At 49.5% G+C, this 19,391-nt stretch overlaps 1 protein-coding gene across 3 annotated transcripts in view; it reads right to left on the reverse strand.

Moving 5' to 3' along the window:
* Positions 1-19,391, reverse strand: part of LOC107833869 (rap guanine nucleotide exchange factor 1-like) — a 27,955-nt gene that overhangs the window by 3,392 nt on the left and 5,172 nt on the right. The window contains exons 2-9 of one of the 3 annotated variants that reach the window (XM_016664231.1): positions 15,598-15,633; positions 12,661-14,979; positions 11,864-11,967; positions 11,291-11,413; positions 6,487-6,572; positions 6,202-6,358; positions 5,877-6,118; positions 4,395-4,512 (exon numbers count right to left, since the gene is read on the reverse strand). In XM_016664231.1, the coding sequence (XP_016519717.1) occupies positions 4,395-4,512; positions 5,877-6,118; positions 6,202-6,358; positions 6,487-6,572; positions 11,291-11,413; positions 11,864-11,967; positions 12,661-12,688 (858 nt within the window). In that variant the 5' untranslated portion in view covers positions 12,689-14,979; positions 15,598-15,633. Of the gene's footprint in view, positions 1-4,394; positions 4,513-5,876; positions 6,119-6,201; positions 6,359-6,486; positions 6,573-11,239; positions 11,414-11,863; positions 11,968-12,660; positions 14,980-15,597; positions 15,634-19,391 lie in introns of all 3 variants that reach the window. The other 2 variants (XM_016664232.1, XM_016664233.1) reach the window with 2 other exon arrangements.

Consider the following 19,391-nt stretch of genomic DNA (forward strand, 5'->3'; position numbering starts at 1 on the left):
CTGCTGCTGTCCTTGTGCGGTGTGTCGTTTTGAGTCCAGATTTCACCACGTCCTCTTTTCTTGCAAACTGTTCCAAGTCCTCCACTCTTTTTTCCAGCTCTTCTATCTTCTCATCCTTTTCTTTGATGACTTTCAGTTGTTGAATTTCTCCAATCAGCGCATCAGACTTGTTTGTTGACACATTTTCTAATCCGTTTATTTACGTTTGTCCTGTTTTGATCAGGAAATGACACAGCCACCTAATGTTCTACAAACATCTGCGCTGAGGACCCCGTTTGACTGTCACAACTTAATCTAGGTCATAATGCGGCTCGATTGTTTTTGGGGTTTTTAAGTTTATTTTCCATCGTCTACAGCCTCCAAACTGTTTCCCAGTAGAGAACACACGGACAAATACTGTAGATATGGCTCATATCTGCTGGTGGCATCTGACAGTAATGTAGGAACGTTTATTATTATTATCCGTTTGGCTTGTCCATTTGGATATCACCACCAGCTACAGCATTGGCTGTCAACCTAACATCATTTAGATGAGATTTGATTGCAGTACAACTTATCCACATTACTTGATATTCCTCTCTATTTGGACACGTAAATACCACAAGCAACACCATCAGGTATGTGATTTAAATTTTATTAAAGATTATGACACCAACCTCATTTATTAGCCACATTTACTATGGGTAGTGTCGCTAAAAAAATAAAACGGTTCAGAAACAGCGCGGTTGCATTAGGATCTGAGCCAAACACACACTAGGCTAGAAGTGTTAACAAGCAACTCACACTGCAGGTACTTGGGAGCCAACCCCCATGTTATTCTGATCAGTGTTGGTTACAAGAAGCAGAAACTGTCCACTTAGGTTTACATTGCGGCTTTTCATGAGTTTAAATTAATTTATTCGGGTGAACTTGACCGTGAATGGGATTGTCGTGTTTCTCATTGATCTGGTTATGCTCAAATAAGGTGTTTACGAAGCGCACTGCATGCTGCTCTATAGACAATTATTTGGAAACATAATTTTTCACATGTAACATTAAACATATTTCCGTCAAATGGGATTTACTGCAAAGTTTGGTTTTGTCGCATAGTTAGCATTTTCAACAGGCATTAACGCAGCCACCTATAATTTAGAAACAGATTTCAACCAGTTCATTTAGCCGCCTGTTAACCCATAACACCGTGCGTGACTTTCTACAGTATTTAGTTTTGCCTCCGTCTGTGAAGTCTCAGATTGATGCTGTCGTTTTGTCCTTTGGCTGTTTTTAAAGGGTCCATTCAGACTCCAGAGAGTTGGGAACCAGAACCAGAACCGGGCCAACTCTTTGCTGAATGCTTTGGTGTCATTCTAAACATTCACATTGAAAAGGTAAATTTCAAAGATTAAACTTTGCAGTTTGTCTTGTTCCCTTAAATATGTAGATTTTATTTGTGGATATATTGTGATTGAGCTGTTGGTTCAGGCCAGTTATCCTAACTTTGTTTTGATCTAACTACGAGTTGGAGGACGTTCACACCAGATGAACCAGCGTTTCCCTCGACCTCCTGTATTTCTGCTGGAGGATGTTTCAGGACCTGGACAGTGACTTTTAGTAATTAATATTACATCTGTGTATAATGTGAGCACCTCATCAGCATTTCTAACATGCTTCAGAACTTCTCTTTGTTCAAACCTCTGAAATCATCCCAGCTGCTCCGTTTCCTCTCAGCTCACTTGTTTTGCTGAATGTGACGTTTTCTTGGCATCTGCCTGTCTGATAAAACCTTTATTAGGAAAAGTGGCACTAATCAAAACAAAAGGTGTTTAATTGGGATTTAAAGACACATGCTGGTTAAAATAACATAGAGGCTCTTTACTTTATTACTGCAGAATCATTTAATCTCATTCAGATCAGTGATCGGCTGAGCAGGTTCTGTTCAGAGGTTCTGGTCCAAAAACAAATAAGATCTGTCTGGTCAGAATGTAAAGCAGAAAGTTTGGAGTCATCCAGGTTTTAATGTCCTGTCAGATTGGATTAATCTGGATTATAGAGAAATCTGAGGATCACCAACACAGTGGCAGATATTTACCTCCTTAATGATGCAGCAGAACTGGTTCTGATCTGTATCTGACTAGAACCAGAACCAAGGAGGCAGCCTGGGTTCTGGAGGCTCTTTGTTCCGAGTGTGAGGAGCAGCCACTCCTCTTCATCGGCCCGTGGGACTGGGCCGGGCCGGACCGGACCGGATCCACACCGGCCCACTCAGACTCAGCCACAAGCCAGAGCATTGTGTGTCGCTCTGGTCTGGCCCGGCCCGGCCCGGCCCAGTCCGCTCCGGCGTGGGAGTCAGGAAAACATTCATCTTCACATCCAAAAACTCCTCTGGGAGCTGGACTTCCTCACAGGACGGGTCCAATCTGGCCTGCTCAGCAGAACCAGCAGAACTCAGAGCCCAGCTCTCCATCAGCACTGGGCTGCAGGCAGAGTCGCTCAGCTGGAGAGTCCTGGTTCGGTCCGACGAACAGAACCAGCTTCGTGGTTCTGTGGACTCAGCTGCAGCACAGAACCAGCAGAACCCTGAGGGGCCTTCAGCCAGACGCTTGGCCTGGAGAGCGCCCTCTGGCGGTGGGGATGACCTGCTGCGATGCAGCTCAATCTGGAAACAGTTTAAAAACTGAAATTGAACTGGATCAGAACCGGTCTGGTAACGGATCTGGAGCTCTGCTCGCTGTAGGCAGGAAGACTAGGAATGCGTTCTGGTCGTCATGTGAGCGACGAGCTGAAACTTTTCTGGGATAAATTATTGATAAAATCTATAAATGATGAGGTACCTGGTCCCTCCTGCAGGACAGACTCAGCATTTGCACCAGCAACTCTGCTGTCGCTCATGTTGCTTCAGAGTGACTGAACTCAGGCTAACGGCTAGCTGGCTAACTCAGCCAGGATAACCCAGACTGACCTCTGACCTCTGAGTCTGAACCGACCCGGACGGCAGATCAGAGGCTTTTCTTCTGCTGCTGCACTTCATAAAATATCCACAATATCAATAAAATATCACCAGATGGACCAGAACCAGCTGAACGACCAGAACCAGCGTCTGGGCCTCCTGCTGCTGCCCCAGGTGTTAATGAGCTGCAGCCTGACGTGTCAGACCTGCGACAGGTGCAACGCAGGTTATCAGCTTCAGCTCATCAATTCACTGCAAATTGGTTCAGATCCTCTCTGATGATGATGATGATGATGATATCTGCTGTAGTCACAGCTTGTGGTCACCATGGCAACGATGAGGAGCCTCGGGCTTCTGCTGTAGTTGGGTTCTGTTGAGCAGCGTGGAACCGTGTTTGGGTTGATCAGCTAGTTAGTTGATTGATCAGCTGGTTAACCATATCAGTTTTCTGGAATTTGGTTTTTTGTTGTTTGCTGAAGCATTGGTTAGTTGGTGCTAGTTATCTGGTTAGTTAGTAGTTTGGTGGTTAGATTTTCAGGAGCAGGAGTTGCTCCGTTGTTTGGTACTGCTTACTGTGTTAGTTAGCTGGTTAACTGGTTGGTTAGTTGTTTAGCTGATTGTTGGTTTAGCTGGTTACTCAGTTCTAAAGGGGGTTTACATTTCTTGATGCCGTTACCATGACAACAGATGGTTGTATTTTTCCATTGTTCCAACTGGACGGTTTGGTTCTGGATGCTAAGCGGGTCAGTAAATATCTGAGAGATCCTGCAGGACGTCTCAACTGGAGCGGGCCCAGGAAGTTCTTCAGGAACCAGAACCTGAACAGAACCAGAACCTTTTCTGACCTTCCAAGCAACCCTCTAATCTCAGAGAAACGCTCTCAGGTTTCTGCTGCTCATCCCTCAGTGTGGCGCCCCCTCTCTGCCTGGAGTGTCAGTGTGTGTCAGTGTGTGTCAGTGTGTCTCAGTGTGTGTCTCAGTGTGTCAGTGTGTGTGTCTCAGTGTGTGTGTCTCAGTGTGTCAGTGTGTGTCAGTGTGTCTCTGTCTCAGTGTGTGTCTCAGTGTGTGTCTCAGTGTGTCAGTGTGTGTCAGTGTGTGTGTGTCTCAGTGTGTCAGTGTGTGTCAGTGTGTGTCAGTGTGTGTCTCAGTGTGTCAGTGTGTGTGTCTCAGTGTGTGTGTCAGTGTGTGTCTCAGTGTGTCAGTGTGTGTCAGTGTGTCTCTGTCTCAGTGTGTGTCTCAGTGTGTGTCTCAGTGTGTCAGTGTNTTGAATGTTATTGACTTACTGAATGTTCTGAGTTTGCTAAACGGACTGAAAGACCTCTATAGTGTGACCAAGACACAACAACTTCCTGTGAGACTTTAAAAATAAAAGCCTCTTGGAGATCGGCTTAAAACGAACTAAGCCATTTGGTCAAGACGTGGCTGCACACCGACAACCCTGCTGACCCGTTTATGTGACATGACCTCACCTCCACCTGCAGGTCTTCCTCAGGCTGCCGGATTATTGGTGTTACTATGGCAACCTTGCAGTGGGCAGGGACAGGGAGCGGCGGCGTCTGGCGCCTTTTAGGAGGCAGAGCGGGAGGACTGAAACAAGGGAAGAGAAAGAGAGAAACGGGTTAGAGGACACGTCCACAGAATGGACATGTTTGTCCAGATGGACACATCCCTGTGGTTCTCCAGGTCCCAGAGTGAGACTAACAGCTCCACCTGCTGGTGGTACGCAGGTCCTGCTGTTGCCACAATCAGCTGATCTGGAACAGAGACAGTTTCCTCTCCACTGCTGCCATATGCTTGACCTTTCCTAATCTGCTAAGTAATGGGGATCCATCGGTCTGGTGACTGGACTGGGCCACACCACACAACTGGACCGACAGGCCGACTTTTTTTTCTCTCTCTCTTGCTTCGGTGAAGGCGGACGCTTCTTTCCTCTGCTCCCTCCTTAACCCTAACCCTGAATCGATCTTGGAGAAGTTGCTAGTTTCGGCTCAGTGGAACGACCAAACTAATTTGGATGATTGGAACTGAGATGTATCAGAGAGACTTTAGGGAGGATTGAAATTTATAATCTTCCTGACCTAAGACATTCTGTTTCTGAATTGGCTTTCCCCGTGTGGCCTTGGAAGGGCTGCATATCTCTAATCTCCTTGAAGATATGTAAACATAACGCTCCTTCCCTCCTCACCCCTCCTGTTATCCATGCAGCTGTGGAGCTGAGAGCTCCCAAGGACATTCCTGGATAACAACATCTTCATCAGACTTTGCTGGGAGGCTGAGCAACCTGGTTTCATGGCCTTGTGATGTCACTGCCTTCACTCATGTCTTTGTTTTGCCCTTTGTTATTTTTGCTTGTATTTCCTTTTAATTCCTGTAAACCACTTTGAATTGCCTTGTTGCTGAAAATGTGCTATATAAATAAAATCACCTTTACCTCGGTCATTTATGGTCATAAATTGACCCAAACCAACTTTAGGATGAAATGTCCATGAGGACACCAAGACATTTTGATCAAAGTGGATCAGTTCCTTCTGGACAACCCAAACAGGTCCCCAAGGACACACTGTCCCCTGAGACACTGTCCTCTGCCTTTATGTCATTGAACAGACGTCTAGCCCGTCCAAAGAAAAGACAAAGCTTTCCTTTGATCAGAAATGAAAACATCATGTCCCACTTTGTCCCTCAACTCACACTGACCCAGTCCAGTTCTGGTTCTGATCTGGTTACAGTCTGATCTGCAGCTGGTCGTCTTTCTGGCTGCCTCTTCTTCTGCTCTCCACGCAGACAGGAAGTTAGTGGAGAGAGCAATTGTCTACTTCCTGTTTCTATTTGAGCTCACAGCTCCTCATTCTCACCGAACATTGGACTCAGCAGAACCAGAACCTGGAGAGGTTCTGCAGCAGACCGGTCCAGTTCAGTGTGAACGGTACCAAACCGGTCAGAGCTGGACTCACCTGAACGCAGACTCCTGAGGGGGCGTGGCCTGGGGGAGGGGCTCTGGGACGGGCATGGGGGGTTTGGGTGGGGCATGTGTCCCCGCCCCCTTTGTCTCCGTCCCTTCCCCCCGTCCCTCAGTAGAGGGACAGGGCGGCGTCCTGGTGGACATCTCCTGGTCTTCAACGACCCTGGATTGTGATTGGACAGGAGACAAGGGGGCAGAGCCTTCTCGTCTCTCTGCGACCAATCGGACGAGCTCCTGGAAACCAAAAGACAACATTTACTGTCCCCCTCGACAAACAGAGGATACGGAGGCTGTCCACCGAGGACACCTGTCCTCACCTTGGCGCTGTTCAGCACGCCCCTGATCACCGTGGTAACGCTCTCCGAAGACCCACCGTCGTCATGGGAGACGCCCTGAAGCATCACCCGGTCGGCCCAACGGATCAGCTGAGCAACAGCGCCGTAGAGACAGGCGAGACGGGCGGAGACGGTCTTACTGCGGGGACGGACAGCGTGGGGACAGGAGACATAGTGAGGACATGGTGAGGACAGGAGACAGGGGTAGACAGAGTGGGGACAGGAGACAGGGTGTGGACAGGATGAGGACAGCGTCCCCTCCCTCACCTGTCCAGCTCATCCGGCTCCAGCTCCACCAGCGCCTGGACGGCCTCCAGGATGCCGGTGGAGGCTCCGCCCACCAGGCCGCCCACCATGGACCGGTCCAGGCCCGGTTTGTGTCCTGCGGGTNTCAGTGTGTGTGTTTGCTGTGAACAGGGAGCAGCCAGCCTCTCTTCCCCTCTCCTCCAGATGGGAAGTGGTTTTTATGCGTCTAGCGGCGGCTCGTCGCATCTGGCGCTGCAGATGCTTAATGAGTCCAGAACCGGGCCGAGCTGTCGCCTCATTAATGCTGCAGCGGCGCGGGGAGCCCGGCCGGCCCGAACCGGGCCCTGAGGACGCCGCGGGGCGGGGCCGTGTTAGGCTCCGCCTCCGTCTGCGGCAGGTAAAGAAGCTCCAGGTGAAGCTTCGGCCTCTGAACCAGACCCGGTCGTCGAAACGGGACGGAACCAGAGATCCAAAGTGAACCCAGTGGGCCAGCTGAACGGTTCTGGACAGAAAATAAATCAGACGTTCAAATCAACCCAGTTCAATGTCCGCCAATATGACTAAAGTTTAGAGAACCAACAATTTAACACGTTACTTTCAGGTAATTAGATTTCAAAAGTTTTGAGCGAAATCTTTGTTATGGTTTGTTCCGGTACGCCTAAATCTGACGCACATCCGCTAATGGCAGCGATGGAAGCTGCTTCCCTCGGTTCGTTTCTGCTTCTAAACGATCTGATTGGATGCTGGAAAACACTGCTGAAAGGAGTTAGCCTGTTAGCAAAGCCATGCTAGTCTAAAATAGCATCTCAGTGCTAAACCTCTAGCAGCTAGCGCTAACGTCAGCACCCACATTTCTAAAGAAACTCATTCAGGACCAGGTGGGGGATGGGCAGGTGCTTTCCCTACAGAACCTGCTGCCTGAGCGGGTCGCCCAAGTTCTGGTTTATTAAGAGCAGAAGTGATGAAGACCTTGTCTGACTTCATCACTCAGTCCTCTTCTTCTTCTGCTCCATCATTAAAGTTGCCATTAAAAGGCTCATTTCTTCCTCTCCGCAGCTCTTTTAATGTTTTTCAGTCCAGATGAGCAACTTGTGAAGGTCGCTGGACCCAACCTGCTTCCCCCTAGTTGTCCCAGAGTAAGGACCATTACCTGGCCCAATTAAACCATTAACACTCTGGTTCTGTGTCATAAAGACGACCCGGCTGCTCACCGACACCCAGTTCAATCCTCAACTACCTGAACTACAGCAGCTGAGATTCATGTGTTCATACACACACATGCACACACACACACGTTTGCATGGCTACCTTTGTGGGGACTTTGCATTGACTTCCATTCATTTCTACAGCCTAGACCTTACCTTTACCCTTTTCCTAACCCCAACCAAAACTCAATTCACACCTTAGTCCTAACTCTGACCCCTGACCCTTAAACAGGGTTTCCCCTTGTGGGGACCAGGCTCCAGTCCCCACAACGTAGTATATGTCAGGAAAATCGTCCCCACAAGGTATTACAAACAAACGCGTACGCACGCACGCACGCACGCACGCACACACACACACACACACACACACGCACACACACATGCACACGCACGTATCTGTTTGTCTTCATAGTACCAGTCCAACTTGAACCAGAACTTAATTCACACCGGACCTCTAGTCTAGCAGAGCGCAGCAGGACTGAGGAACGTGATGACCAGGAAAATGTCCTCGCTTTCCTCAAGGACCTCGCTTTGCAGGTGAAAATGGTGAAAGCGGTCCCAACTATGCAAGTACACGCACACACGTTTGGATTCAGGTGTTTGCAGGTACGCTCTGTGCCAGAGATGAAACGGATCCCAATCTGGTTCTGCACCTGACTCCAGGATCTTCCAGGCTTGAATCTTTCTGGGTCGACGTTTTCCTCTTGAGGTTTCGAATCCTCGGCTGAACAAAGTGGAGTTGTTTCTGTCTGGATCTGATTGGGGCGCTGTGGTCCAGCTGGTGGCCTGTCAGGACCCCCGCTGGCCCCCAGGCCTCATGTTGAGCAGCGTTCTGTGATGCGGCGTCGTTAATGCGGTGCCGCCGAGTGAGAGCATGCGATTATGGGTGCCGCGGCTTCATTGGAGCAGATGGAGGGAAATTATTTTATTAACTTTAGCCTTTTTTAATCAAACCCCCGCTGAGCTGAAGATGTTCTGATGAGGTTCTGATGAGGTTCTGATGGAGCTGCAGGGGCCGCGGGAGGAAGAGGAACCGGAGGGAAATAAGCCGAAGAGGAGGAGCCACTCAGATCCGAGACATTAAGGCTGATTGTTAACCTGCAGACACGGTTCGGTTCTGTTGGACCGGCTCGGTGACGCATCAGAACGGCTCGCTGGGTTCACTGGCACCACCAGGAGAAGTCAATCAGAGATGTTGCCATGGATACCATTTATCCTAGCCTGCTGTCAGGTAAACGTCAGTCTATTTTAATGTATCAATAAATGTTAGGTTTACTGTTAGCTTGTGCTATTTTTCTTTAGCTTAGCAGTTTAGTGTTAGCAAACACTATTTGTGCTTCCGCAAATTTATTGTTAGTGTTAGCTACTAATTTTTATTTGCTCAGCAGATTAGCATTAACTTCCCCTAGTTTTTGTTTAGCCTTTTAACATTAGCTTCCATTATTGTTTTCTTTAGCATTAGCTTCTGTTGAGTTTGTTTTCAGAGGATTAGTGTGACGTTCCACAATTTTTTTTGTTTTAGCATAGCTCCCGCTAGTTTTTATTTGTTTAGCATTACATTGCACTAATTTGTATTGGTTTAAGTTCCGCTAATTTCATTTGTGCTTTGCAGTTTAGCATTGGTGTAGCTAAGATTGCTTAGCAAACTAGCAGTTAGTAAACCTAATTCACTGTGGCTAATACCTACTGCTTATTTAGACCACTATAACCATGGCGGCCATCTTAAGTCCTTCTGTGGCTAATGCAGAAGGCTAATCTGTGGCAGATGGGGATTTTATATAAATGATCTGCTGAGGAGATCCAGCTGTGGTTCTGCTAAGGTTCTGGAAGTTAGGGTGGTGTTCATCGTTCCTCCAGATTCTCAGTCGGGTTCTGGTCAGAACCCATTGCTACCATGGTGATTAATGCAGGTTCTGGTGGGTCCTTATTAAACCCAAAGAACCTTAACCAGAACCCGGTCCAGGTCCGTCTCCCATCATGGATAAGGAGCCGCTGCCGCCGTCCCTTGGAGCCAGGCAGCGCAGAGCTCGGTCCTCTGCTGCTGGCGGCTGCATCTTCCTCTTCCTCCAGCTCCTCCACACACACACACACACACACACACAGCGCTCCCCCTGAATGAAGCGCTGCTGGTTCTCCATCCCGCGGCGCCGCCGGCTCCAGCATCTGGCCGTAAACAGCAGCTCGTCCATAAAAGCGACCAGCTGGCCCGCTGCGCTGCGGCTCGCCGCTCCCCTTAAGGCCCTAAAGAGCCGGGCCGAACCGGGGCGGAACCAGGGGGAGCGCTGGCCCAGTTTAATGGGACGCCGGGCGTCAGATGCTCATCGTGTATTCTAAGCAGCTGCCTCATCTTCATCAGAGGAGCCACCATGGTGCATTCACTGGCACTTCCTGTTTGTTTACAGGAAACTCCAGAGCCACATTTTCCTGATCAGAACCTTGTGGACTCTGATGCCCCAAAATAAAACCCAGAGCCAGCAGTGCAGCTGAGGAGATCCACCACGGTGGTGGTGGCAGCATCATGCTACGGGAAAAATCAGGACGATCCAGGAGGAAAACCTGAGGATGGGGTCAAAGTTCATCTTCAAGCAGGACAACCAGCCTGAACATGTTAGAACGGCCTAGTCAAAGTCCAGACCCATTTAAAGCTGATGGTCATCCAAAGGAGTTCTGCCTAGTTCTGACCCGGAAATATGTAAAAGCATGCCACACTTTTCAGATTTTTATTTCTACATGTTGAAGATCAAGAATCATTTCCTGCAGATCCACGTTCTGGGCCAAACCAGGCCACACCAGAATCCTGCAGAACGAGCTGGTTCTGGTCCAACTGGACCGTCTCCCCGCAAAGGGACACGGCCCATTTCTGGGCCTAAAATTAAGAGTCCGATCAGAGGACCCGGTTCCAACCCGTTTGACCTGCTAGGTTTCACGGCAACAGCGTTCCGGTCCGGTCTGGTCCGGTCCGGTCCGGGCGGGACGTCGGCTCATCAGAATAATGGTGAGGGCCTGACCTGCAGCTGCAGCCGCATTAGCATGATGCTAATGACACGCAGTGCCGCTTATCAAAAAATGATGACCCGACTAATGACGGCTGGGCCGGGCCGGCGCCGCGGGACCCGCCGTGGTTCTGAGAAAAAATTTGGCATTAAAGATAGATGGTGCAGCGCGCGGGAGCGTGACCCCGACTCTGACCTTTGACCTTTGGAAGCTGTGCAGGGTTCTCTGCACATTCCTCTGCAGAACCAGAACCAGCAGAACTCTGCAGGTTTTGGGTCGACCAGGAGGTTCTGGTCCATGTTTGCAGCAGATCAGGCTGACCTCAGCTTGCTCCACACAGAACCGGTCCGGTCTCCACTGCAGTTTAACTAAAGCTGCTCTGCTGCTCCAGTACTGGCTTCAGAACCAGGTCCAGGTTACAGAGCCTCCAGAACCGGGTCCAGTTTCTGTGCAGCTCTGGGAATTGACGACAGAGATCCGAGGAACGCTGAAGCATAAAATCGGTTCTATTCCAACGTTTCAGGAAAAATCTGATTATAATTAATAATCATTAATAAATCCAGACGGNCCAGCGCCTGGACGGCCTCCAGGATGCCGGTGGAGGCTCCGCCCACCAGGCCGCCCACCATGGACCGGTCCAGGCCCGGTTTGTGTCCTGCGGGTCGGTCCAGGTCCAGTCTGTCCACCAGGGCCTTGAAGTACTGCAGAGAGCTGAGGACGGCGCGCTCCTGGTCCACCAAGATGGCCGACTGCAGAGAGGCAGCATCATCAGAACCTCAGGAACACCGGCTACCGGTCGGACCGGGTCGGTTCTCAGCCCAATCCCAGCGTTTTTCAGCCAGTGAATTCACTGACTGACGAAGACTTTGGAGGAACCAGAACCAGAACCAGAACCCCTTGATGTTCCTCTCAGTGTTGATGTGGAGGCCTGCTAATGTTGCTAACACTGCAGTGAACATAGTCTGGGTTAGCATGCTAACCATGCTAAGTGCTAACCGAGGAACGCCAGGTAACCTTATGACCTCTGCAGGTTTTGGTTCTGGTTCTAAACTACTTTACTGAGAGCACAGAAAGGAGGAGTTTAGGATAATCATTTACTATTTTATTAATTTAATATTATTGTAATTAATGTCATGATTTTTTTAATTACTGCTTTCTGGCTGATGATGGTGATTATTAGTATCAGAATAAGTTCTGACCGGGTTTTGACTCAGGTCCAGGTCCGGAGGCTTGGCTCTGGTCCGGTTCCGCTGGGGGTGGAGCCTGTCCTTCAGCTTCATGGTGAGGAAGACGATCTGGGAGGCTGAACAGGAAACCTTCATCAACAATCCATCAAAATAAAAGCCTCAGCTGAGTTGGCAGCAGGTAAATCTGTGCTTTGATTGGCTCAGCCATTTAGATCCCGCCCACCCAGATGCTTCCAGAGGACTGCAGGCCTCAGCCAGCAAAGGTCAAAGGTCAGGGCACACAGAAAGCCTCTGCTCTAAAAACAAGATGGCTGACGGTCTTAGGGTGACCCATCACAGCAGAACCGGAGAGGCCGGGCCCAAACTGGGTCACCAACAGAACCAGGATCCAAACACGGCAGAAGATCTGGAGCACAACGGTCTAGTCGAAGTAGGAGCTGGGGAACTGGTGCTGACCCGTTCTGTTGTTCTGTTAGAACCCTGAGAAGACCCGGGATGAGACCGGTTCTGACAGCTGAACTCAGACTGGATCAGAACTGAGCCGGTCCAAATAGAACCAGCTGAGTGGGTTCATCTGGTTGGAAGCAGAACCGGGTACAGAACCACATCAGAACCAGAACCAGGATATTAAGACTGAACTGGTGATACCAGAAAGCTCTTCCTGTCTGGTCCCAGAACTCGGATCGGTTCTGATCCGACTGACTTCTGACAGCGTCTGGGTTCTGGTGGTGCCTTCACCGTCACCTCAAAGCGTGGGACAGAACCGGAGCGGGTTCTGCTACAGGAAGTGAAGCGCGAAGGAAACTCACCTGATTTTGAGTCTGAGCGGGAAGACATCGTTGGAGGGCGCCCCGAGAGGGACAGGTGGACACTGGAGGGACAGGTGGACACCGGAGGGACAGGTGGGACCCAGCGGGGACGGATGAGACGCTCTGATCCTCTCACAGTCTGGGTTTCTGTCGACCAGCCGTCTCACTTCCTTCCTCCTTCTCTTCTTCCTCTTTCTGTGAAACTCAGCCTCCCGGTAACCATGGCAACAGCCATGACGCTGCTCTGAGGTCGCAGCAGTTCCTCGCGCAGCAGCTCCCCCTGCTGGCCAAATGCATTCAACACAGGAAGCTCACTTCCAGCTGCAGGTGGGTCGCTGCCAGAACCTGACCCAGTCCCGACCCAGAACTCGAACTGGATCAGACCCAGAACCGGTTCAGAGTTGAACCAGTTCAGACTGGATCCAGAACCGGTCCTAGGTCTGATTGATAAATCTTGTGAAATTTCCTTTTAGATCCAGAAGTTTCCATTCATTACATCAGGATTGGATGGAAACTCTTCAAACCATCAGAGTCTGGAATAACCTGGAATAACCTGGAATAACCTGGAGGATTCAGCCAGCCTGTTTTCCTTGCTGATTTTTGAAGCTTCAGTAACTTTTATTAAATGTTTTTTTTCCATGTTAGTGAATCTGCCTCTGTTTGTTGTGAAACAGATCCAACCAGAGCCAGGAGGAGGGGCTTAGCGCTGTCAGTCATCCTCATGTGTGCGCTGCTAAATGTGACAATGGAGCAGAAACAACTTACCCTGACAGGAAATTTTATATGCCTTCATCAGTTGCTATGCTAACTAGCTTAGCATTCATTCAAAATGGCTGCAGTGTGTAGGGAGGGTCTGAGCAGCATGTACACAAGGATGAGTGACAGCGCCAACACCCGCCTCCTGTCTCTGATTGGTCGATCAAGACATGATAAGTTTCAGCAAATGTATAAAAGCATTTTCATAGAAATGAAATCCTGCAGCTTTAATAGGATTAACTGTCGGTTCTGATCTGGTTTTAATAAGGAGCCGGGGGCCATGGTTTGATCCACATCACTTTATTGAGGTCACATGACACACGGTTGGTGGGCGGAGTCAGAGTATCGATACGTTTATTATTAGAATGATCAGAGTGAGTCACTGAGCATGCTCAGACTAACAGCAACAACACGTCACGGCTAACCACACACTAACCACATGCTAACAACACGCTAACCACACGCTACATGGAGCACCAGAACCACGACACAGAAAACGGACCATGATCTATCAGAACCACGCCGCCAGGCTGCTCAGAACCAGGTCAGCAGGACCGGACCGGGTCAGCAGGCCCACGCTTCTGGGTTCAGGCTGCTCAGAACCGGGTCATCAGAACTCAGTCAGAACTTTGGAGCAATATATGGCGGCGGGGAGCGAAGGGGCGGAGCTTAGCAGCATTAGTTAGTTCTAATGGTTTCGGATTGGTTCCTTTGCATCTGCTCTGATTGGCTGATGCTAGCTGTTTTCATGCTCAGAACCAATTAGGGAGCAGCAGCTGGGTCCAGAACCTAAACCGGGTCGACCCAGAACCCGATCTCTGCATGCAACGACCCAAGCAAACAGAACTGTGATCTAGAACCTGATGAAGCCCGGCTCCGTTCTGATGACTGGGTTCATTCAGTATTGGAACCAGTTTGAACCAGTTTACACCAACCGGAACCAGTCAGTGACAAGGAGGACCAGTCTGGATACGATTTACACCAGTTGGATCTGTTAGAACCAGAAGAGAGCAGATCTCACAAACTGGAACCAGTTTGGACCAGATAGAACCAGACTGGATGAGGGACCAATCGAGTCCACCACAGAACTAATTGGGTCAAACGTCACCGGATCAGCAGAACGTGATCAATAAGTGGCAGAGCATCAATAATCGATAGACAATAAATAACCATTAAAACAACAATAAAACAATAAAAAAAACTCAACAAATAACTGATAAATATCCGATAAATAGACGGCAAATTAAACTTTACACTGTAAAGAAATGTCTCAGCTTCGTTCTGGAGGAACCAGGAAACTAAAATCCAGAACTGATCCCAGCCTGAAGATCCGGAGCACAGTGAGGCATCTTGTTCTGTAGGACGTCTCTGTAGTTGTCCATGTCCACAGTGAGACAGACAGGTGGACAACAGGTGGCTTGGATTCATCACAACGAGCTACTAATGATCACCAACATGAGGGGAGCGGATCACACACGGTTCAGGGGTCAGAGGTCGTCGGGTCAGCCCTCCATGGACGACTGGGGGCTCTCTCCGTGGGCGGGGCTACCTTTACTGGGGCGACTGGGACAGAGGACAGAGAGAGGACAGGTCAGCAGTGGGTCAGGACCAGCCCAGCAGGAACCCATCTGGAGTGGATCAGAACCAGAATCCCATCAAAAGGACGGCAGTGCCGACAAGCCCAGTCCAGATGGATCAACAGAACCTGAAAGCTGATTGGACCGAACCCAATGGCGATGGCTGGAGAACCCAGGAACCACAGAGGACCGACAGTGGACCCTTCCAGAACCTCCAGCAGAACTTTCTCACCGGGTGAGAGAAATCAACGTTCTGCTGGTTCCGGTGGACCAACAGAACCAGGAGCAGAACCAGAACCGACCGGGACGGCTCGGTGCTCGCTTGTGGTTCAGTGATGGTGATTGGGTGGAATCAGGGGTCGGAGTCATGAGGCGGGGTATTTGGGTATTTGGGTATTTGGGCGGAGTCAGGCTGGTCTGGAGGGTCGGGATGGAGACGCAGCAGGTCTGTGACTGAGACAAAAACAAATGAACAGAGACGGACAGACAGCTACAGCACAGTCACATGACTAATGATGATGCAGAGGAAGTGGACGGGGTCACAGAGTAAGAATCTGATTGGATGATTGGAGATGCAGACACATCAAACAGACAGCTGACGTACCATTGGTGGAATCCTCATTGGTCACTGATTGAGATTCTGAAAGAATAACCATATATGGTCAATATGGGGTGTCACTGACACACTGACAGCTTCCTGTTTGCCTTATATGGTACTGGTAGACCACGATCACACAAACACAGGACACAGGGACAGGAAGAGACACACACCTGGACATGGACGGATGGATGGATGGATGGACGGACGGACAGATGGATATGATTAAAGGGGCGGGGCAAAAGAAAGACATCTCTTTCTTTTCTTCTTCTGTGGAGGTTGTTTGTGGATCGTTGTGTGTCGTTCTACAGCGCCAACAAAGAAGAACAACGTCCTCTTTATGTGACCAATCACAGATCATTTACTGAGCAGATCTGCGTCCTCATTGGTTCAGCAGACATTTTGAAAACAGGACAGGCTGTTGATGAACGCACCATCAATCATTAAGGAGCGATCTGGGACAGAGTTCAGACTTATTTACATGCACACACATGTTTGTGGGGACTTCCCATTGACTTCCATTCATTTCTACAGCCTAAACCTTACATACCTAACTCCAACCAACCAAAACGCAACTCACACCTTAGTCCTAAATCTGACCCCTGACCCAAAAACAGTATTTCTCCTTGTGGGACCAGGCTTTTGTCCCACAAGGAGCAGTGGGTCCCCACAATGTAGTATGTGTCAGGAAAATGGTCCCCACAAGGTATTACAAACACNAAAATCTGATTATAATTAATAATCATTAATAAATCCAGACGGATCCGTTTCAGACTATGAGTCGGTTTCAGAACAACCAGAACCAGAGGGTCCAAATGACCCGGTACCAGCTGGACTTACTTCATCATATTCATGTTGCTCAACCCTGGAGCTCAGTCAGCTAAATGTTTAAACCTGGTTTCAGATGTTGGCACAGCTAACTAAAAAGTTAGCTTCATTAATTAGCTAAACAAGAATCTTAGCTTAGCTAAAGCTAAACCGCTACAAATGAGATAAAAAATTTACTGAAACTCAAAACAAAAACATTAGCTTCGCTAATACGAAACTGCTAAACACATTAAAAATTACAGGAAGTTAAAGAGACGGTGCAGCTCTGGAGTCTGCTGCCTCCTGATTGGCTGCTGCCTCCTGATTGGCTGCTGCCTCCTGATTGGCTGCTGATTGGTGGAGGAGCTGATTGGAAATGTCTCTGATCAGTGGAGACATTGTGTTGCGTTCAGGGACCCGAAAACAAAGTTTTAGTGTGAGGAAGGTGACAGTGTTGTCTCCTTGACCCCCCCCTCCCCCCAGGCTGATTAGTGCACTGGACGGCAGTCAGCTGGTGAGATTAAAGCAGCACCGTCTCCTCGTCGAGGGACGCCGCTGTAAAGAGAAACATCCAGCATCGCCGTGCCAACCGCCCCCCCCCTCGCAGGAACCTCAGACGTTGGGGAAATTAATGCTGGGATGGAGGATGGGGGGGGGGGAACGCTGCCAAGCCATCTGAGATCTTCCTCCTCCCTTCTCCTCTTTTCGATTTTGTTTGTGCCCGCTGCCGATTCCCCGGCCGGAGTTTTTCGGCTCGGCGTCAAATCCCCGCCGTCCTCACGGATTCTCCAGATCTCATTACAGTCAATGAGGCGGCAAAGACTTTCAGATCAAAGGAAACCAGTTGGGGAGGGGCGGGGGCGGCCATGTTGCCAAACCTTCAGAGAGCAGGACGTCCAAGTTCCAGTTCACCAGGAAGGAAAACATCTGAAATATTCACCTGAAAACCTGAAGAACAGAACCTCTCAGCTGTGGTTCTGGTCCAATTCCTCTCTGTTGCTGCTTCAGTTCCTTGAGGTTATGCTCATGGCTGAGGCCTGGACTTTGACTAGACCATGGCAGTTCTGTTGTCTCTGTAGTTTCCTGTTGAGCTGCAGTCAGATTGAAACGTTTATTCTGGATCCGGGTTCTGGATCCGGACTCGGAGCCGATGCCGTCAGCTTCCCGTTTCCTCCTGCCTGAGGTCGATCCTGAGTTGAAGGTTCAGGAAGCTGAAGCCTCGTTTCGTTACATCACAGATCGTCTGACTGACGCCTGGATCCACCAATCAGCTGGCAGGGAGGTGGTGAACTTTGACCTCCTGCAGGTGACCTTTCATCAAGTTAAACAGAGAAAGTTTAGTTTAAATCTCCCAGCAGGAGAAAAGATCGGTCACCTCAATAACTCTGCAGCAGAGAGAGTGTGTTGGTGTGTGTTAGTGAGCGTGTGTGTTTTATTGTATCTGTGTGTGCGGTCGCTCAGCTGGGATGCATCCTGAGCGCGGTTTCATGGCTGCATGCCAGGCTGCTGGGTCGGAGTGTGTGTGTGTGTGTGTGTGTGTGTGTGTGTGTGTGTGTGTGTGTGTGTGGTAGTCTGACCTTGGGCTGTACAACCAGTTAACACTCAGTGTGTCAGACATGAACACCCCTCCAGTGTGTGTGTATGTTCAGTGTGTGTGTGTGTGTGTTCCTGCTGTTTTGTTGAGCTTTGTTTCAGCCCCCCCCCTCCCCCCCGGCTCCTCGGAGGAGGAAGAGGAGGAGGAGGAAGAGTAAAAGTTGAGCTCTGGGCTCCCCCAGCTCTCCGTCCCACCCGCCCAGCACTCAGCATCTGCTCAGAGGATGAATAAATGAAGCGCTCCTCCCCCCTGACTGACAGAGGCCCGTCTTAATTGTGGCTGAAAGCCGCTTTTCTCCCTGCTAATTAGCAGATTGCGGCGCTAAATGATTCAGAAAGCCGGAGCTGCCGCGGCCGCCGCTCATCATCTCTTATTCAGGCAGCGAGCGGCGCGTTGTGCGAACAGCAGCGCCCGAGGTAAATTAATTTACTCCAATTAGCAGCCGCTGTCAGCACGCATCACCGTCCCGCTTCTTTAAAAAGTAATGCTCTGGTTTTGTCCTGCGGTTCGGTTACATCTGATGTTCGCTGGAGGGGAACGGAGCAAACATGGCGAGCCCAGGAAGTCGCCCAGCGGGAGGAAGAGGAGGAGGAGGCTCTTCATCCCTGAGTTCAGGTACAACTCAGAGATAAATATGAACTTTTCTTTGCTCGTCTTGGACACAGCGCGCTGATGTCACCGTCTGCACAGACCATCTGGGGGTCAAAGTTCAGTAAATAACATAGCAGTGCAGTTCAAGCACTCAGCATGCTGAGCTGAGCAGAGTTGCAACCAAAGCAGCAGATTAAAGGGTGAAGTTCATATTCACCATGTTTAGCTGGATTTAACTGACCAGCAGGAAGAATCAGAATGAACCAGGAAGAACGGCTTCACGCTCAGAAAACTCGGATCGGAACCGTCAGAACCTTTGGGCCGCAGCACTCATTTTATGCTCATTGTTTCACAAACATTGATTCAATGAATTTTATTCCTCAGGCTGCAAATGAACTACATGAGTTTTTCGACGTGTCGCCACTTTGAACCTTTGAGTTTGGACCGGGCCTTTACCAGAACTGTGGAATAAAATCTGGATTAGTAATGAATGTTCACCACCGGAACACCTGGTGAAGGAGGGGCCATTTATTTAAATGTTTTATTGATGCTCAGAGGATAAAGTTGGTCAAAAAACAACTGCAGGGACCAAACGGTACAGAACTCAGGAGCTGAATTCAAAAAGTGGGTTTTTATTTTCCCCAAAGTGTGATTAACATGAGACGGGTCAGCAAACTGAACTACAGACTGACTGACCTCACCTGAAATGACAGAAGGCTTAAATACTAAACCATGTTGACACAATAGGGGAAAACAAAATGGCTGCCACATGACAACTAACACAAACCAATGAAATAAATCCCGACCC

This window comes from Poecilia formosa, unplaced genomic scaffold (assembly GCF_000485575.1).
Source record: "Poecilia formosa unplaced genomic scaffold, Poecilia_formosa-5.1.2 Scaffold473, whole genome shotgun sequence".
In the NCBI taxonomy this organism is placed as follows: Eukaryota; Metazoa; Chordata; class Actinopteri; order Cyprinodontiformes; family Poeciliidae; genus Poecilia; species Poecilia formosa.